At 45.5% G+C, this 22,079-nt stretch overlaps 1 protein-coding gene across 2 annotated transcripts in view; it reads left to right on the plus strand.

Annotated features, from left to right (window-relative positions):
• LOC144605267 (uncharacterized) overlaps window positions 1-22,079 on the plus strand; it is a 77,139-nt gene that overhangs the window by 7,538 nt on the left and 47,522 nt on the right. The window contains exons 2-3 of one of the 2 annotated variants that reach the window (XM_078420363.1): window positions 14,806-14,876; window positions 16,243-16,515. In XM_078420363.1, coding sequence (XP_078276489.1) covers window positions 14,806-14,876; window positions 16,243-16,499 — 328 coding nt within the window. In that variant the 3' untranslated portion in view covers window positions 16,500-16,515. The remainder of the gene's footprint in view (window positions 1-14,805; window positions 14,877-16,242; window positions 16,516-22,079) is intronic. The other variant, XR_013548833.1, reaches the window with a different exon arrangement.

The raw sequence follows: 22,079 nt of genomic DNA on the forward strand, positions 1-22,079 counted from the left end.
CTAGTGTGTGTAGGATAGTGTTAATGTGCGGAGATCGCCGGTCGGTGAAGTTTACTATGAAGTTTGAAGTGAATTGGTGTTCAGTGTCTCGTGGAGCTGGAGGATAAAAGTGCTCCTAGGCTGCCATCTAATGGAGGGAGATGCTTACAGCAGGTCTTGTACAAATAAATGGTGTCGAGGAAAGTATATAATGTGGGTGTGCACAAAACGCTGGAGTAACTCGGTGGGACGTGCGGCACCTCCGGACGTTTCGACGTTTCAGGTCGAGAAGTCATCTTCAGACTGAGAAGGGTCTCGACCCGAAACGTCACCCATTCCTTCTCTCCAGAGACCCTGCCTGACACGCTGAGTTACTCCAGCATTTTGTGCCTATCTTCGGTTTAAACCAGCATCTGCAGTTCCGTCCCACACATATAATGTGGATTTTCAGAAGGTATCTGATAAAGAGATTGATTAGGTAATTTAAATCTTATAACTTTCAAGAGAATTGTGCCACACTGATAAAGAGATAAAGGCAATAGGAGAACCTATTGGAGTTCATTTTGATATCACAGTGGGTACTCTCCTCCTGATTAAACATCACTGATTGTATGCGGCATTGCACACATTCCCCTCAGTTAACAATGAACCATTACACATCTCCTTATCGTCATATGCCTTGATCTGTCATTTTCACACCTTGCCCTTCCCTATCTCTAGACTCCCTCTCCCCTGACTCTCAGTCCGAAGAAGGGTCTCAACCCGAAACGTCACCCATTCCTTCTCTCCAGAGATGTTGCCTGTCCCGCTGAGTTACTCCAAGGTTTTGTGTCTACCTTCCACCTATCACTTGCCATGCTTTGTCCCACCCCCACGTCTCTCTTCCAGCATTCCCCCCCCCCCCCCCCCTTACTACATTCGGTCTTAAGAAAGGCCCCGACCCGAAACGTTGCCTGTCTATGTTCTCCAGGGATGCTGCCTGTCCTGCTGAGTTACTCCAGCATTTGGTGAAAATCACAGTGATCTATGCTGAGATTTCTTTCACATTCTATTCGTACAAATTATTTATGCTGATACAATTAAGGTAATTATACTACTAAAACGTGAATGTAATATAGATTACAAGATTAATGGATCAGGGTAAAAGTAACATTAAGAAGTCAGGGCATGAGGTAATAGTATTAGAGTTATTCATGGACCTCACATTAACGAGCTTTACCATTTTGAACTCTGGAGGTGGTTGGATTTGTGGTGTTGTGTTATGCATTACCACATTAACATGTCACGACCTTTCATTGAGTTTGTGGACAGTTCAACATTTATATGGCTTAGTTTAGTTTAGATTTAGTTTAGAGATACAGTGCGGAAACAGGCCCTTCAGCCCACCGGGTCCTGGCCGCCCAGCGATCCCCGCACACTAACACTATCCTGCACCCACTAGGGACCATTTTTTACATTTACCAAGCCCATTTACCTACAAACCTGTACGTCTTTGGAGTGTGGGAGGAAACTGAAGATCTCGGGGAAAACCCACGCAGGTCACGGGGAGAACGTACAAACTCCGTACAGACAGCGCCCGTAGTCGGGATCGAACCCAGGTGTCCGGCGCTGCATTCGCCGTAAGGCAGCAACTCTCCCGCTGCGCCACCGTGACCGCCTGTTGGAACCGGCATCTGTTGGAGCCTCAAGACTCACATAAGCACTTCACAGCCAAGGAAATGCTTCTGAATTTCACTCACTCTTTTAAAGTAGGAAATATGAAGATTGATTAGCAGTTAACAAGTTCCAACAAACGGCAAGGTGAGAACAGCCAGACAACTTTATTGAATAATGATGACTCAGCAAAACAATAATTTTCCCAGGGTTCTCCACTGCTCTGTTTGGAAATGGGTGCCGTGGGACCTTCTATAATTATCTGATGGAGAAAGCAGGTTCGTTTTAGTGTCCCAGCTGAAAGATAATCCTTCCACAGAGCATCGCTCCTTCAGAAGAGCCTGGATGACAAGCTATGGAACAGAACCTGGACCTACAGAGATCTGACCCAGGACAGAAGTCACTTCCATGCCCAACCTCACGAGTGAATGGATGTCCTCTAGTACGGTTGAGTTATCCTTATTGGTCATAAATAGAGGTTTAGTTCAGTTTAGTTTAAAGTCACAGTGCGGAAACAGGCCCTTCTTGCCACCGAGTCTGTGTCGACCAGCGATCCCCCCTTACACTTTACTGCGGCACGGTGGCGTAGCAGTAGAGTTGCTGCCTTACAGCGAATGCAGCACTGGAGACTCAGGTTCGATCCTGACTACAGGTGCTGTCTGAACGGAGTTTGTACGTTCTCCCCGTGACCTGCGTGGGTTTTCTCCAAGATCTTCGGTTTCCTCCCACACTCCAAAGACGTACAGGTTTGTTCGGTTAATTGGCTGGGCAAATGTAAAAATTGTCCCTAGTGGGTGTAGGATAGTGTTAATGTACGGGGATCGCTGGGCGGCACGGACCCGGTGGGCCGAAGGGCCTGTTTCCACGCTGTATCTCTAAATCTCTACATCTAAATCTACACTAACACTATCTTACCCACACTAGGGACAATTTACAACTATACCAAGCCAATTGACCTACAAACCTGTAGGTGTTTGGAGTGCGGTAGGAAACTGGAGCACCCGGAGAAAACCCATGCAGGTCACGGGGAGAACGTACAAACTCCGTACAGATGGCACCTGTAGTCAGGATGGAGCACGGGTCTCTGAAGTGCACTACTTTTTGCTAAAGGGATCAGGGGGTATGGAGAGAAGGCAGGTACAGGCTACTGAGCTGGATGATCAGCCATGATCATATCGAAGGGCCGAATGGCCTACTCCTGCACCTATTTTCTATGTTTCTATGTTTCTATGTTTCTACTGTGCTGCCCTGTGGAGATTGCTTTCTCCATAGCCAAAGAAAGTAGTTTGGAGTGAACAGAACTTATCTTAGAATATGCTGGCAATTGCTTCCTCTCTGAAGACAGTTGGCGTGGCGTGCGGGCATTTCCATGTTGGTGCCAACACTTGGGTGAGGGTCATATGTACTCAGAATCAAGGCCCATGCACCCACTGTTGGGTTGCTCCACCTCCCACAGACGTCAAAGCATAAACCAAAACTCTCAATATTCAAAACCAATGTGTTGAGCTTTTGGCACTTTTGAGTAAGTGGAAGGATCTAAACTGTCCTCAGTGAAGAAACCCCGTTTGTCCTTTATTTAGTTTCATGACTGAAGCAAATAATTATACAATCCTTTAACGTAGTAGAACATTGCTGGGTCAAGACCAAAGAAAAAATGACAGAGCACCATATTCAGAAGCAGGACAGGAGACGAAGAGTTGTGAAAGTGAAATAGATTTAAGGGAGACCTTAATGGGGGGAGGAGAGGTGTGGAGAGAGTTGTGGATCTAGAGGGCTGAAGGTTGGACCAGCAACGATGGAGTGAAGATTATCAATCTTGGACAAGAGACTAGAACTGGTGTGGTGTACGTATCACAAAGGATCGGGAGAGCCTGAGGAGATCACATGGGTAGCAAAGAGCTACCTGTATAAACTCAACATGCTGGAAGTATTCAGCAGATCTGGAGAATGTGGCAGAATTATTAGCCTGCAATCGACCCTAAACGTATTTCCATACTTACCATGACCTTACTTGATGAAAGCTTCCAGAAACCAATTGGTGATGTTTCTTCATGGTACGAAGGGTCTTCCATGAAACTAGACCAAGTGGACCCGTTGGGCCCAAACCTCTCCTGTATTGGTGCAGCACCCTCTCCTCCCCCCCTCCCCTCTCCACCCCTCACCCCTCCATCCCCGCTCCCTCCCTCCCTCCCCTCCTCCCTCCCTTCCCTCTCCTCCTCCCTCCCCTTCCCCTCCCCTTCCCCTCCCCTTCCCCTCCCCCCACTCCATCCCCCTCAGCCCCCCTTATCCCCCCTCCTCCCCCTCCCTCCCTTCCCCCCTCCCTCCACCGCCCTCCCTCCCTCCCTCCCTCCCTCCCTCCCTCCCTCCCTCCCTCCCTCCCTCCCTCCCTCCCTCCCTCCCTCCCTAGGAGATTGATTTAAACTTTAAAATGTGAATAACTTTAAAAATATAACACCGATTTCAATGAAACTTGTTCCATTAGCACCAAAGGGACGGCGGTGAGTAAGGTGGGCCTAAAATTGTTGCGCTATCGTGTACTGTTTTGGCTGTAGTTCAGGAACAAACAAACAAACTAACGAGAGTTTTAGTATGTAGAATCAAGTCACATGGGCTCCACCCACAGCTCCCCAGATAATGTTTCACAGGTGATAAAGGATTGTCGCCAGTCTCGCCTTCTATCGAAGCTGTCAAGTTCCTTCATGTTTCTGAGTTACCCTGAAGCAATTAGAACTATGAAAATATATATTAAACAAGTAATTCAAGGTTTTGAATATAATTTAAAACATTTTACAATTAAAATCACGCGAAAAGTTTAAATATGCTTTAAATTTATTAAAACATTACTGTAAAATCAAAGATTTTTTATAAAACTTAATTTATTACCTTTTATCTCACGATTGGACATGTTGATTGAACAGAATGTGTTGTGGATCCAGTGTTAGATCCAGCCTGGCTGGGACTAACACAGTGTTAGTCCCAGCCTCAACTATCTCCTCTGGTAGCTTGTTCCATACACCCACCACCCTTTGTGTCAAAAAATTACCCTTCAGATTCCGATTAAATCTTTTCCCCTTCACCTTGAACCTATGTCCTCTGGTCCTCGATTCCCCTACTCTGGGCAAGAGACTTTGTGCATCTACCCAATCCATTCCTCTCATTATTTTGTATACCTCTATAAGATCACCCCTCATCCTCCTGCGCTCCATGGAATAGAGACCCAGCCTACTCAACCTCTCCCAATAGCTCACACCCTCTAGTCCTGGCAACATCCTCATAAATCTTCTCTGAACCCTTTCAAGCTTGACAATATCTCTCCTGTAACATGGTGCCCGGAACTGAACACAATATTCTAAATGCGGTCTCAGCAACGTCTTATGTATATTTAATTGTGTGTTATGGTTTAATGAACCTGTAAAGCTGCAGAAAGTGAAAATGTAATTGGTTGTTCCCTACACCCACCACCCTTTGTGTGAAAAAGTTGCTCCTCTGATTCATATTAAATCTTTTCCCCTTCACCTTGAACCCATGTCCTCTGGTCCTCGATTCCCCTACTCTGGGCAAGAGACTCTGTGCATCTGCCCAATCTATTCCTCAACAGTCATTTTCATTCAAGTTATTGATGGTGATGATAAAGCACAAAGGCTCCAGCACTGACCCCTGCTGTACACCACTGGGATGTTTCCAGTGCTCCACTACTCTCTGCCTCCTATCACCTTGGCTCTCACCAAGCCAATTTTGAGTCCAGTTTGTCCAAGTGCCTTGGTCCTCCTGTGCACTAACATTCTGGACCAGCCAATTGTGTGGGACCTTGTCAAAAGCCTTGCTAAAGTCCATGTACACCACAACTACGGTCTTGCCTCATCAATTTTCTACTCTCCTCAAGAAACGGAATCAGGTGTGTGAAGCAGGATTTCCCCTGCATAGAAAACCTTATAGACTCCCTCCAATCAATCCATGTCTTTCCAATGATCATTGATCTTGTCCCTGTGATTTGTTCCCCACTGGTTTTGCTGCTACCCTCCCACCTTTCTTAAATATGGGGACAACGTTAGCTATCCTCGAGCCTTCTGATACATCATTCGTGGCTAAAGAATGATCATCAGTGGAACAGAGGGATCTGGGAATAACTGTGCATTGTTCCCTGAAGGTAGAATCTCATGTGGATAGGGTGGTGAAGAAGGCGTTTGGTATGCTTGCCTTTATAAATCAGAGCATCGAATATAGAAGTTGGGATGTAATGTTGAAATTGTACAGGGCATTGGTGAGGCCGAATCTGGAGTATGGTGTGCAGTTCTGGTCGCCAAATTATAGGAAGGATGTCGACAAAATGGAGAGGGTACAGAGGAGATTTACTAGAATGTTGCCTGGGTTTCAGCATTTAAGCTACAGAGAGAGGTTGAACAGGTTGGGTCTTTATTCTTTGGAGCGTAGAAGGTTGAGGGGGGACTTGATAGAGGTTTTTTAAATTTTAAGAGGGACGGACAGAGTTGACGTGGGTAGGCTTTTCCCTTTGAGAGTGGGGAAGATTCCAACAAGGGGACATAACTTCAGAATTAAGGGACAAAAGTTTAGGGGTAACATGAGGGGTAACTTCTTTACCTAGAGGGTGGTGGCTGTGTGGAATGAGCTTCCGGTGGAAGTGGTGGAGGCTGGCTCGATTTTATTATTTAAGAGTAAATTGGATAGGTATATGGATGGGAGGGGATTGGAGGGTTATGGTCTGAGAGCAGGTAGATGAGACTAGGCCAGAGAAAGTGGTCGGCGTGGACTGGTAGGGCCGAACGGGCCTGTTTCCGTGCTGTAATTGTTATATGGTTATATTGTAGTGGCCTGGCGGAGGCCAGAGAAAAGGCAAGACGCCAGGCAGTGTTTAGTTAGATTCTTTATTAGGCTGTGAGCTGGTGCCCACAGCGTAGTTCTCCAAGGGATGAACCACGCCTTCCCTTGGTCTGGCTTTTAACCCCTTTCACCTGTCCGTCACGTAACGAGGGGGCTGACCCGAGGAGTGGCCTGATCCGCCACAATATGGTTATATGGTTAAAGATGGTGTAAAAAATCCGATCAATCTTCCCTCTTACATCCCATGGCATGACGTGATGGACTGCATGAGGCCTTGGGGATTTATCTACTCGGTACCCCGCAGCTCCGCCCTTGCTCCACCACCCCCTAGGCGCAACAGAGACAGAGTCCCCCCTTGTCCTCACCTTCCACCCCATCAGCCGTCGCACACAACACATAATCCTCCAAAATTACCGCCACCTCCAACGGGATCCCACCACTGGCCACATTTTCCCATCTCCACCCCTTTCTGCCTTCCGCAGAGACCGTTCCCTCCGCAACTCCCTGGTCAACTCATCCCTTCCCACCCAAACCACCCCCTCCCCAGGTACCTTCCCCGGCAACCGCAGAAGATGCAACACCTGTCACTGTACCTCCTCCCACGACTCTGTCCAGGGACCCCGACAGTCCTTTCAGGTTAGGCAGAGGTTCACCTGCACCTCCTCCAACCTCATCTACTGTATCCGTTGTTCAAGATGTGAACTCTTATACATCGGCGAGACCAAACGCAGACTGGGCGATCGTTTCGCGGAACATCTTCGCTCAGTCCACGTGAACCAACCTGATCTCCCGGTTGCTGGACACTTTAATTCTCTTTCCCATTCCTACACAGACCTTTCTATCCTTGGTCTCCTCCATTGTCAGAGTGAGGCTAAACGCAAATTGGAGGAACAGCATCTCATATTTCGCTTGGGCAGCTTACAGCCCAGTGGTATGACTGTTGATTTCTCTCACTTCAGGTAGCCCCGACATTCCCTCTCTCTCCATCCCTCCCCCACCCAAGTCACACCAGCTTCTCATTTTGACCCAACAAACAGCCCGTTACCTTTATCATCGTTACTTTTTTGCATACCTTTCATTCATTGTTCTTTATCTCTCCACATCACCATCTATATCTCTCATTTCCCTCATCCCTAACCAGTCTGAAGAAGAGTTTCGACCGTAAACGTCGCCCATTCCTGCTCTCCAGAGATGCTGCCTGTCCCACTGAGTTACTCCACCTTTCTGTGTCTACCTTCGGATAATTTTTCCTACTTGTTTGCTTTGTTCAATAGTCAATAGTCGTTTATTTGTCACATACACTTAAATGTGTAGTGAAATGAAACATTACCCACAGTTCAACAATAAGACCAATAAGAATAATCAATAAAAATGCAATAACACATACAATCATAAACTAACACCAAACAAAAAGAAACATCCATCACAGTGAGTCTCCTCCAGTCACCTCCTCACTGTGATGGAAGGCCACAATGTCTTTTATCTCCCCTGCCGTCTTCTCCCGTGTTCATTCACTGTGTAATGATTGCTGTTAAGATCTTCCACAATTCCCTATTGTACCTGAACTTGTTGCCCAACAGAGCTGTGAGCTCACTCACAACTCTTGCCTGAGCGTCTGAATGCTGACCTCCTTGAGGCGGACTGGTGAGGAAGCACTTGGGACTGAGGTTTCTGCGAGCTGCAATTCCTTCTGTTGTAAAGACTTCAATCAGCTCAGTGACAATTCATTACTTTGGCAGAGAGGGGATTAAACAGTCAGTTTTCATCAGTCCAAAGCCTAACCATTTAATACAGGTCTTAATTTAAGAGATTCAAAAGGTGAAGGTCACTTTTAATTCCCAGAACTAAATCAATATAGTTTTGACTAAGATGAAAAGAGGAGGCTGGTTCAACGTGAGCTGGGTTCAGGGAGAGTCAGTGACGATGTTTGTCTAAGTGCGGTGTGGTGAGTGGAGGGGAATTTGGAGGTGACGATGTTCCCATGACATTGCTGCTTGTCTTATCTGGTGGCGAGAATAGATTTTGCATTTTACCGGGGGGGAGGGAGGGAGGGAGGGGGGCTTTCAGTTTGAGAGATTTCAGCCTCAAGCGTAAACTGGAGGGGGTGGGTGTGAGCTTGTGTAGATTCCTAACACACACACACAGGTGGGCTCCGAACCTTCAAAGTCTGAACCCTGAGGGCATAGGTTTAAGATGAGGAAAAAAAAAAGGATTAGAAAGGGTCAACAGATTTTTTAAAGATCCAGAGGGTGGTTGAAATATAGAAAGCACCACCTACGGAAATGGTGGAAGCAGATGTTCTTGCAACGCTTACAAAGTATCTGGACAAGAACTTGAATCACCAAGGCTGTGGGCTGGTGCTGGTAAATGGGGTGCAGACAGATGGGGGACTTCTTTGTCACATTGACATGGGTGGGCTGCATGCACTGTTTTTGTGCTAAGTGGCCTCACACAGAGAGCTGCAGCATATGTGGACAATGTGCATTTTGAACACAAGGAGTTGCACTTTTTTCAACAGTTTTTTTCCCGAACTTTTCATACACGATACTGTGTCTAGAGAACAAGACACATTCCTAATAGGAGCGACAATCGTGAAGTGACAAATATTATCTGCAACCAGTATATATATATATATGCATATGTCATTGAGTTTGAAGAAAGGTCTTGACCCGAAACGCCACCCATTCCATCTCTCCAGAGATGCTGCTTGTCCCGCTGAGTTACTCCAGCTCTTTGTGTCTACCTTCGATTTAACCAGCATCTGCAGTTAAACATAGAAACATAGAAAATAGGTGCAGGAGGAGGCCATTCGGCCCTTCAAGCCAGCACCGCAATCCAGAACCCGTGCCTGCCTTCTCCCCATATCCCTTGAATTCACTAGCCCCTGGTGTTCTATCTAACTTGCTCTTAAATCCATCCAGTGATTTGGCTTCCACTGCCCTCTGTGGCAGAGAATTCCACAAATTCACAACTCTCTGGGTGAAAATGTTTCTTCTCACCTCAGTTTTAAATGGCCTCCCCTTTATTCTAAGACTGTGGCCCCATGTTCTGGACTCCCCCAACATTGGGAACATTTTTCCTGCATCTAGCTTGTCCAGTCCTTTTTATAATTTTATATGTTTCTATAAGATCCCTTTCCTACACACACACACACACACACACACACATATATATATATATATATAAATTGCATATGCTGGGAATATGAAATAAACACAGGCATTAGAAACACTCAGGAGGTGAACAGCATCCGTACAAAGAGAAACAGAGTTGACCAATCAGGTTACAGGAGCTTTGCCTTTGACCTGAAACATTACTTCTGTTTCTCCTTTCCTGACCAGTTGAGTATTTCTAGCATTTTCTGTTTGAGTCATTGAGTCAGAGTTGTACAGCACAGAAACAGGCCCCACTGCATCAATGCAGATTCTCAAACCTCTCTACATTCCCACTTGCCTGCATTAACGGTGGCGCAGCGGTAGAGTTGCTGCCTTACAACAGATGCAGCGCCGGAGACCCGGGTTCCATCCTGACTACGGGTGCCGTCTGTACGGAGTTTGTACGTTCTCCCCGTGACCTGCGTGGGTTTTCTCCGAGATCTTCGGTTTCCTCCCACACTCCAAAGACGTGCAGGTATGTAGGTTAATTGGCTTGGCAAATGTAAACATTGTCCCTAGTGGGTGTAGGATAGTGTTAATGAGTGGGGATCGCCGGTCGGTGCGGACCCGGTGGGCCGAAAGGTCCTGTTGTTTCCGCGCTGTATCTCCAAACTAAACTAAAATTCTATATCCCTCAATGCTCTGCTCATTAATGTACCGGTCCAGTGGCGTCTTAAATGTTACTGTTTCTGTCTCTATCAGCTCCTCTGGCAGCTCATTCCAGATACCATGTATTGCTGGTGTGAAAATGTACCCCATAGATCCCCTTTAAACCTCCTCCTTCTCACCTTAACCCTGTGTCCTGTAGTTTTAGACACCCCTCCCATGCCTCTCATCATTGTACGTACCTCTATCATGTCACCTCTCAGCCTCCTTCACTGCAGGGAAAATAGCCCCAATCCATTCAGTCTGTCCTGATTATTCAGGCTCTGCAATCTGGGCAACATCCTTGTGAATCTTTATTATAGGTCAACGAGTGGCTAATTTGCTCACCAAAGGGATTGCTGAATGAGCCAGTGGAGACCTGGCGGGCCAAATCATCTCATTTTGGTGCCTTTGAGTTTCTCAGATTCCATGTGTGGTCCAGTATCATTGGGCAGTTGCTGCCGTGTTTCCTGTAGATCGGGACACACTGTGCCTGTGCACTAGTATTGTGAGTGCATAGTCTCACAGTACCCGTGTTGATTTACTGCACTGCTCAATCCTGTGGTGTCCTCAATGGAAGTTATCGAGCTCAAAATATCCCCGTCTCCTGATGGGAACTGCTGGTGATGCCTCCTTGATAGGACATCCATTCTCACGTCGGCATCAGAGGCAGTCTTCAGGACTCAGTCTTCATTTCACATGAAACTGAGCACTGAAGATCTAGATCAAACTCTTCAGTGCAACCAAAGTGCGGGGGTGTTTGGAAGGTTTTTAACTGGAGGGGGCAGATGACCACTGGCCTAGGGACTGAACAAATTCATGAGGGCTGTATCTTTTTGGCTCAGCAGAAGAGTAGAAAGATCTCATTTTGAAGGAAGATGAAAGTCCTTTGGAATGACCCAGAACTTCTGTTCCTATCTCCTTTTCGTGTGGAACGCCTGCTACCTTTATCCCCGGAGACAAATGCAGAGATAATTCCAGAGATAATTCTGAACTGCTCTACGGAGACCAACTGATAATGATAACACAATCATTCACCAGTTCCTTACACTGACCCTTGGAGTCTGTCAGCTTTGATGCGGTTGATGTAGACTGGAGTCCATTATGTGCTGTGTGGGTGAACAATCGTCTGTAGGTGATAACATGAACAATCTATTGCTTTGTTGTTTATGCATTCAATAAAATGAAAGTGGTCCCTTACTCAGAGGATGATATAAGAAAAGAGGGCAAAACTAGTGACACTGTATACTATCTCAATATACCACTACTATGCACTTGTACTATAGTTTAGATGCTTATCTAAGATGTATCTAAGTGCTTATGTATAGTGATATTTGTACTGAACTGTACACAACAATGAATTTTACTGTACCTCGATACATGTTACAAACAATCTGAAGGTGCTAGTGCTGATATTGTCATAGTGAGGCCCACCGCAAATTGGAGGAACAGCATCTCATATTTCGCTTGGGCAGCTTACACCCCAGCGGTATAAACTCTAACTTCAGATAGTTCCTCTGTCCCTCCCTTTCCCCTCCCCCTTCCCAGTTCTCCCACTGTCTTCCTGTCTCCAACTACATCCTATCTTTGTTCCGCCCCCTCCCCTGACATCAGTCTGAAGAAGGGTCTCGACCCGAAACATCACCCATTCCTTCTCTCCTGAGATGCTGCCTGACCCGCTGAGTGACACCAGCATTTTGTGAAACCTTGTCTGATGAGAGGCGCCATTGTCTGCTAGATGGACCACTGTCTAATCCACTTTATTATCTGCATCTACTTGGCCCAAAATATCAATATCAACAGAAGGACTGCCACATGATTAATGTCGAAGCACTCAAGGATCCATCAAAGATGGTACCTTGCAGTCATGTGTTGTCCCAGCAAACAGGAACGTCTCCACCTAGGACTGGATAAACGAGAGAGAGGAGGAGATTGAACAATTAACGGACTGCCACGTTCATAAATTCGTAAGTCATAGGAGCAAAAATAGGCCATTCAGCCCATTGAGTCTACTCCACTGTTCAATCCTGCCCGATCTATCTTTCCCTCACAACCCCATTCCTCCTGTCTTCTCCCCATAATCTTTGACATCCTTACTAATCAAGAACCTATCAATCTCCACAGCTGTCTGTAGTAATGAATTCCACAGATTCACCACCCTCTGGCTAAAGAAATTCCTCCCCATCTTCCTTATAAAGGTACATTAATTTTATTCTGAGACTGTGCCCTCTGGTCCTAGACTCTCCCACTGGGGGAAGCATCCTCTCCACATGCACACTATTCAGGCCTTTCATTATTCAGTAGGTTTCAATGGGATCGCCCCTCATCCTTGTAAACCCCAGCGAGTACACACCCAGAGCCGTCAAATGCTCGTCATCACACATTAGCCCAGTCATCCCCGGGAACATTCTAGTAAACCTCCTCTGGACCCTCTCCAACACCAGCACATCCTTCCTCAGATTATGGACCCCAGAACTGCTCAAAATAATTATAATAATAATCACAATTATAAAGCCTCAGCATTGCATCCCTGCTTCTATATTCTAGTCCTCTCGAAATGCACGCTGGCTTTGTTGTTGACTTCCTTACTACGGATTCAACCTGTAAATGAATCTTTTGAGAATCCTGCACCAACACTCTCAAGTCCCATTGCACCTCTGACTTCTGAATCCTCTCCCCATATAGAAAACAGTCTACGCCTTTATTCCTATTACCAAGGTGCATGACCACGCACCTTGCTATGCTGTATTCCACCTGCCACTTCTTTGCCCACTCTCCCAACCTGTCCAAGTCCTTCTGCAGAGTCCCTGCTTTCTCTGTACTACCCATCTTCGTATCATCTGCAAACCTGGCCATAAAGCCATTCTGACGATGGACACAAAAAGCTGGAGTAACTCAGCAGGACAGGTAGCTTCTCTGGAGAGAAGGAATGGGTGATGTTTTGGGTTGAGACCTATCTTCAGACTGAAAGTCACGGGAAAGTCAAACGAGAGATATATAGACGATGATGCCTTCTCGTTTTCTGGCTTTCTGGCCAGACGATGATGTATAGAACGATGAATGAAAGATATACAAAAATGTAACAATGACAAAGGAAACAGGCCATTGTTAGCTGTTTGTTGGGTGAAAATGAGAAGCTGGTGCAACTTGGGTGGGGAAGGGATGGAGAGAGAGAGGGAAGGGAGGGAGAGAGAGGGGTTACATGAAGGTAGAGAAATCAATATTCATATCACTGCTGCCCAGACGAAATACGAGATGCTGTTCCTCCAATTTGCATTTGATGCTCTCATGACAGGGAGTTCCAATATTCTTGCATTCTTGTCTTTCTTCCTTCCAGTATTCACTTTCCAGCAGTACCTGACTGCTGACTGCAACCCAACATGTCACAAATGTAATTGGATGTTGGGGGCATTGGAACAAATGAAGGCCAGTCCGCCCGGACCATTGAGCTCATTACCGGTCAATGCGAGCGTGGATAATCTTCACTTTCATTCCCATTACAATAAACAGAGACAATGGGGATAATTATAGTTTTATTCCACTGCGTGGGATTGGTGGAACTAAACATCTTTGATAACTTTCAGTTTTGTTCAGGACTAAACGGTCACAGTCTGACCACTATCAGCCTTTGTTGGCATCGAGCTAAAACTGCGTACCTCCGCACTGAAAATAAGCTTCATTTTAAAAAAATAGGTAAAACAGAATTAGGATATTTTATGATACAGCAGGAAGCTTTCTAAGCACCTGATTTATTTGTTGGCCAGCTGCAAGGTCTGACAATTTAGTTCCAACTTGCTGTCCTTGCCTGATCTATTAATATCAATATTATTACTATACATGCATATTATTAAATTGTTCACTACGGTCATTTTTTCCGTTTAAAGGTTTTTTAACAACGCGCCTGTGACTCTTTCAAAAATTAATTGAGTTCTGAGCTGGTGACACAAGCCATGTCATGTTTTTAATAGGATTTTCCCTTTCATGTGACCTTGTAGTTCCATCGTCTAGCCACAGGGTGTCACAGTGGAGCTTCCAGATATTCATTTTTTTTCCCCAATCAGCTGAAGATTGAAATGTTTAAAAAGAAATTTAAAAAAACATATTTTACAACCGATAGACAATAGACAATAGACAATAGGTGCAGGAGGAGGCCATTCGGCCCTTCGAGCCAGCACCACCATTCAATGTGATCATGGCTGATCATTCTCAATCAGTACCCCGTTCCTGCCTTCTCCCCATACCCCCTGACTCCGCTATCCTTAAGAGCTCTATCCAGCTCTCTCCTGAATGCATCCAGAGAATTGGCCTCCACTGCCTTCTGAGGCAGAGAATTCCACAGATTCACAACTCTCTGACTGAAAAAGTTTTTCCTCATCTCCGTTCTAAATGGCCTACCCCTTATTCTTAAACTGTGGCCCCTGGTTCTGGACTCCCCCAACATTGGGAACATGTTTCGTGCCTCTAACGAGTCCAACCCCTTAATAATCTTATATGTTTCGATAAGATCATTTATGAGGTTGGTGTGTTTGTCTAGGTTTGGGACTCAAGACCTGAGGAATAATGGATCTTGGACATTGCAGGAGGCATTTACTAAAACAGCGCTGGGTAAGATCCAGACCTCTTTAATCTATATTTCAACGTGGTATGGCTACTGAGGAAGTTGAAGTTAATGCTGAATATGTCATCTCGTTAACAATGACTGGAAATTGTCTTCTGTCTCAGGAGTAGACCTGATGGGCCGAATGGCCTAATACTGCTGCTATCACTCACTGTTAAGTAAGGGAAGCAGAGTGGGAATGGGATTGCGGCAGGAAGCATGGAAATGCACACTTTGTACATCGGTACCCACACAGTAATGTCCAATTGCACTCAAAGCTTAAGGTATTAGATGGAGTTCGTTATGCTTTGTTTACAGAGGTGCACAAATGCCTTCCTGCTTCCTGCTTTGCTATTGTACAATTAGTTGTGGAAGTCAGGTAATAGAAGATGAAGCATGGCCCATATGTAATGAGGACGCTCAGACAGACTCCTACAGTAAGGGAGGGTTGAAGGCATTGTCCATGAAGGCATAAGCTAGGCGGGCAGGGCTAGGAACTGCTCTGGCATGAATGGGAGCGGAGATTGCCATCGGCTGGGCTGGAGTGGTGGACAGGACCATGGTCACCTGTTGGGCGGCCTCACTGAAGCCCAGAGATCCTGTCCTGCTTACCAACCGCACTCATGCAACCGGAGTTTGTGGAGGAGCACCAAACTTGCATTGCATGGCTTTGAACGCCATTATTCTTGTGCAGAAACCCACTGCGTATCCTGTTGCCCGGCCCTGTGGTACGCACAAAATGCTGGAACAACTCAGCGGGTCAGGCAGCATCTCCGGAGAGAAGGAATGGGTGACGTTTCGGGTCGAGACACCTTCAGACCGTCTGAGACTTCTAGTCCTGAAACGTCACCCATTTCTTCTGTCCAGAGATGCTGCCTGTCCCGCTGAGTATTTTGGGCCTACCTTCGGTGCAAAGCAGTATCTGCAGTTCCTTCCCACACATGTTGTGCACAAGAAGGTTAAGATCCATAGAATAATGTCTAGGTCAAGTTATTTCTTAATATTTGTAATACTCTATTCTATATCCTAATACCGTAATACCTTAATAAATGACAGAGTACCTTAGCATCCAAAATGATTATTGTAATAACACTAAAACACTAATCAGCCAGACACATTTCATCTCATCATAATTATAATTAAACTTTAGAAGTCCTGTATTAGCTGTAAATCCCTTTCAAACATCACAAAGTCATGAAAGGCATGATGTACATGCAAGCCTTTCTTGCTTTCTTGTTTAATCTGCAGGATACCTTTCCCTTTAATCAGTGCAGCATTTAAAGGAGCGTTGTGTACTTTGTCTGGTGGACTTTCAGGAGCTGCTGCTGTTCTTTTGACCTCTGCTAATGCCTCTCTCTGTTTGATGCCTGACAGCACACGAGAGACTGATGTGGGGGAGCTGCTCTCTGTTTGAACGTGGTCTCTCTCTGCGTCTCTTGAAATGGGATCAGGATCTGTTGTTTGACAGCTCAGTGATGAAAGGTCGAAGGGCACAGAAAGGGCATCAGTTGGCCGATGCATTTCTTCACGTATTCTACGGACAACAAAGAGAATTCGTCCCCAGGGGCCAGGGCTGCGATTATCGTTCTCTCCAGAGGCCTTCTCCGCGCCACATTTCCATCCTACGTTAAACCGAACACTTCCATGGTATGCCCTAGCTCTGTCTTTAGCTTGCTCTGGAGACAAAAGCATCGGAATACCTCCTCCTCTTGTGCAGGCTAGCTGACTATGTAATGCAATGAAAGCTATCATCATACAGAAACATATAGAAATACGTGCATAGGAAGGAACTGCAGATGCTGGTTTAAACCGAAGACAGACACAAAATGCTGGAGTAACTCAGCGGGACATCTCTGGAGAGAAGGAATGGGTGGCATTTCGGGTTCTTCAGTCTGACGAAGGGTCTCGACCCGAAACGTCACCCATTCCTTCTCCCCATATAGAAATACAAACGGACATAAACACACACATTGGCTGCTATATTGCGCCAAAGGAACCACTCTTTGAAAAAAAGTTCCATTAGTAAGTACCATTTTGAGATCATTTGCTGCCGTGAAAAGTGACTAGGAGTGCCGGTCTTCCTTTACCTTTGAAATTTGGTGAGTTTGAGATGGAGTTGTTCGTTTAAGAAGAAGGTGAATTACAACAGTTTGCAGATGCGTGCTTTCAAACTGTAAGAAGTGTGACAAGTGCTTTAATTGCATGTGATCTAACTCGCTTCAGGGTCTGCAGCACTTCATTATTCATTAAAATATTCACAATTAGTTAGCTTTTTTTTAGAATGTTCATATTTTAATTTTCTGGTCTGGAAGGTTCGAACAATTAGATGACTTCAATGTTCATTTGGATGAAAAATGAGTTAAGAACCTGCATTCGTCTTGCACCTTCCCCATCCTTAGAGTGCGCTGAAGGGCTACGGAGCGTAGGAAAATAACGGCAGATGCTGGTACAAATCGGAGGTATTTATTCGCAAAATGCTGCAGTAACTCAGCAGGTCAGGCAGCATCTCAGGAGAGAAGGAATGGGTGACGTTTTGGGTCGAGACCCTTCTTCAGACTGATGTCAGGGGGGCGGGACAAAGGAAGGATATAGGTGGAGATAGGAAGATAGAGGGAGAACTGGGAAGGGGGAGGGGAAGAGAGGGATAGTGGAACTATCTAAAGTTGGAGAAGTCAATGTTCATACCTGTGATGTTTGATGGACTGTGTGGGGTGGGAGGACCCGTTGCTCCTCCCGTGCAGCAGGTGGTGCTGCACAGGACAAAGGGAGATGTTTTGTACATAGTTATCTGGGCTGTACACAGTGTGGAGTGTGCAGTCAGATTGTGGGGTGGCAGCCATTTTAGTTGTCTTGCTGCCAGCATTGACTTACTGTAATAAAGACTTCTGTTGTACCTTGAAGACTCGCAAAGTTTCATACAGGCATAGAACAAGAATACGAAAATACCGCTGGGCACCGAAGGGCTGTCGAAGGGCACACCGAAGGGTGTGTAAATAATGCTGCAATGTAAGCAGCCAATTTGTGCACAACTTCCCACAGATGTCATTCGGGTCGATGAGCATTTAATGTGTGTTTTTGTCAGTGACGATAGATGAATTATAAATACCGGGAGCTACAGATAATCAAACAACTGGTCAGGTAGGCAGTCCCTCCAGGATTATTGTGGAGTCTTCAGGAATTGAAAATGAATGTCCAGAACAATGAGGCAACAAAATCTTGGTGCAATTAAAACAAATGCATAAAACAGTGAGCTGCAACACTCTCTTGAACAATTTTATGTCTTTGTTGGGCCCTGGGTGGGAATACTAATTGACCTGGGCAGGTTGGTTAGATTCGGAGGCAGTGCAATGCGGACCTCTTCAGAAACAAACATACTGTCTTGTTTTTAGTTTGTGTTCGTGGAAAACTCACATCTTACGTTGCCGATAATCATGAGTCGCCTGGTTTGGGTCATCCGAGTATTTTCCTGCTTGACTCAGTTCAGAAGCAATGATCGTCCAAGATTCTGATAGGCAGCATGTGGATTTGATCGCTGGTAATCTGAGGTCATGATCAGTCCAACTGAGGTAGCCTAGATTCATTGAGACCAGAATCGATAAGAAATGTAATTTTCTTTCTCAAAAGGGACATTATTGAACCAGATGGATCTTTAAAGTCTTTTGATACCTGAGTCACAAGTCATAGAGTGATAGAATCATACAGCTCGGCAACAGGCCCTTCGGCCCAACTTGTCCATGCCCATCTCAGATAGTCCCATCTGTCCATGTTTGACCCTCTAAGTCTTTCCTATCCAGTTATTTGTCCAAATGTTTTTTAAATGTTGTTATTCCACCTGCCTGAACCAGTTCCTCTGGCAGTTCATTCCCTACATTCACCACCCCCTTGTGTGAAATTCTGGGAAAATGACTCTGTGCATCCACTCTATCTGCACCTGCTTAATCTTAGAAACTTCTGTAAGATATCTCCTCAGTCTCCCTAGCTGCAAGGACTAAAGCCCGAGCCTACCTCATCTTTCCCTATAACTCAGCCCCTCAAGTCATGGTAATATCCTTGTAAATCATTCCAACAGAATGGCATCTAGCCTGCAGCAGGGAGACCAAAACAGAAGACAATGCTGTATGTGTGGCCTCAGCAATATGTTGTACAACAGTAACACAACATACCAGTATCTTTACTGATGAAGGCCAGCCTGCCAAAAAGCCTTCTTCACCACCCCTGTCTACCTGTGTCCCCACTTTCAGAGAATATGTACCTGTAGCAAGTTCTGACTCATAACAAATTGTTACATTTAACTAGTTTAGATTTTATGAAGAAGGGTCTCAACACGAAAAGTCACCTGTTCCTTTTCTCCAGAGATGCTGCCTGTCCTGCTGAGTTAATCCAGCTTTTTGTGTCCATAAGATCATAAGGTCATAAGGAGGAGGAATAGAATGAGGCCATTCGGCCCATCAAGTCCACTCCGGCATTCAATCATGGCTGATCCATATCTCCCCCCTAACCCCATTCTCCTGCCTTTGCCCCATAACCTCTGACCCCCGTACTAATCAAGAATCTACCTATCTCTGCCTTAAAAATATCCACTGACTTGGTCTCTACGGCCTTCTGTGGCAAAGAATTCCACGGATTCACCACCTTCTGACTAAAGAAATTCCTCCTCATCTCCTTCCAAAAGGAAGAGAGAGAGAGAGAGAGAGAGAGAGAGAGAGAGAGAGAGAGAGAGAGAGAGAGAGAGAGAGAGAGAGAGAGAGAGAGAGAGAGAGAGAGAGATCTTTATCATGGATCTTTATCAATTATGTGATTCCTTTTACCTTTCTTACGTTGTCTTTCCTTTCCCATTCCTTGTTTTTTTCTCTGCTGCGGTCAGCTGTTGGATCCGGCCAATCTTTTGAGGTTCAAATGGATGTTGACATTCTCTACTCTGAGTTAGAGAGACCGTGTCACCTGAAGCTGTGGTAACTAAGACCAGTCCTTGGCCCAGCTGAGATAGGTCCAGGAATCCACAGAGAGCTAACTGTCACACACGTCAAGGTTGGCTTCAGAGGTCGATGAGTTATCTCAAAGTCAGCAAATTGATTCCTGCGGGTGGACAAGAAGGAGTGAATGGAGTTGTCATACTCACCCCATCCTATTAATGAATCAGTCAGTGGGAACTTGCGAGGAGCAGTTCTACTGCCTGTCTGGTAAAAAGAACCATTTTTAGTGCATGGATATTGTCCTGTTTATTTCTAGCACACTTTGTACTCCTGTTCAAGCTCGGTTTAGTTTATTAGTTTAGTTTAGTTTAGAGATGCAGCGCGGAAACAGGCCCTTTGGGCCAACCGGGTCCACACCGACCAGCGATCCCCGCACATTAACACTATCCTACGCCCCACTAGGGACAAGTTTTACATTTACCAAGCCAATGAACCACCATACCTGTACGTCTTTGGAGTGTGGAAGGAAACCGAAGATCTCGGAGAAAACCCAGGCAGGTCACGGGGAGAACGTACAAACTCCATACAGACAGCACCCGTAATCGGGATGGAACCCGGGTCTCCGGCGCTGCATTCGCTGTGAGGCAGCAACTCTATCGCTGTGCCACCGTGCCGCCCAAATTGTCATGTGTACCGAGGTACAGCGAAAAGTTATTGTTGCGTGCTAACCAGTCAGAGGAAAGACAAAACTTGATTACAATCGAGCCATTTGCAGAGTATAGATACATGATAAGGGAATAACGTTTAGTGCAAGCAGTCTGCGTATCACAGTAAAACATTGTTAAGTGATTCTAGGTAGAATCTGCTTTGGCTGTGACGGGTACTTTGGGAGTTTAGCTACTAAAGACCGATGGGGTCATTACTTTGGGAAACTCATTTCCTTGGTTCACTTTGTTTCTTCTTGACTTGTTTTTCAATCGCTAAACCGAGTTCAGGTTTATTCCCACCGAGGCAAACGGACATCGGTTGTTGATTAAATGCAAACAAAATGAATGAAACACCTGCTAGAAATCATAAAACTGCAGATGCGGGAAGTCTGAAATTAGGGCACGAAATACCTGAAACTAAATACTCAGCAGCATCTATGTCAAGAGAAACAGTGCTAATGTCTCAGGTTAACGGCAAAGGATCGACAGATGCTGCCGGATCTGTTATATGTTTCTAGCATTTTCTGTTTTTATTTTGGATGCAATGAGTCAAGTCAAGTCAAGTCAATTTTATTTGTATAGTACATTTAAAAACAACCCACGTTGACCAAAGTGCTGTACATCTGATTAGGTACTAAGGAAAAAAATGAAACATACAGTAGCACACAAACATAACGGCACATACAAAACAGTTCACAGCGCCTCCTCAATGAGGGAGGTGGTATTGTCGTTCTTAGATACCAACCCTTATGGTAAAGTACCCACTCTCATCATCTCTGATACTAAAGGCACTCCATTCCCAGTCATCAGTCCTTAAAGTGAAGACTCCCTTTTCTCCGTCGCCTACTCTTACAGCAGGAGCATCCCCATTGTTCCTTGCCACCTCTTATGAGCAGTATGGTGGCGTAGCGGTAGAGCTACTGCCTTACAGCGCCAGAATCCTGACTAGGGGTGCTGTCTGTACGGAGTTTGTACCTTCTCCCCGTGACCTGCGTGGGTTTTCTCCGAGATCGTTTCCTCCCACACTCCAAAGACGTACAGGTTTGTAGGTTAATTGGCTTGGTATAAATGTAAATGTAAAATTGTCCCTCGTGTGTGTAGGGTAGTGTTATTGTGTGGGGATCGCTGGTCGGTGCGGACTGGATGGGCCAAAGGGCCTGTTTCTGCGCTGTATCTCTAAACTAAACTAAACCAAACCAAACCAAACCAAACCAAACCAAACCAAACCAAACCAAACTAAACTAAACTAAACTAAATTTAAGTGCAAGAAAAGTGGAAGGGAAACATTTCTGGCAATTATTTCAGTGTATTTTGCTCAAGATACCTGCATCTGCTGCTTCTTGTGTCTCCATGTTGGCTAACTGATTCAGCCCCACTTGACAGGGCCCATCCCATTTCCCTCCAATCTTTCCCATCCATGCACCTGTCTAAGTGTCTTCTTAACTAAACTAATACTATTATGGTTCTCAGTTACCAGTCCTTGTCATGGTAAACTCCAATTAACAACCATCAATCCTCCCAGAGAAGGATCTTTACATGGGTGAGTTGGTCAATGATTAACACTCGGTGTTAAATTATTGGCTGAGGATGT

This window comes from Rhinoraja longicauda, chromosome 24 (assembly GCF_053455715.1).
Source record: "Rhinoraja longicauda isolate Sanriku21f chromosome 24, sRhiLon1.1, whole genome shotgun sequence".
Taxonomy (NCBI): Eukaryota; Metazoa; Chordata; class Chondrichthyes; order Rajiformes; family Arhynchobatidae; genus Rhinoraja; species Rhinoraja longicauda.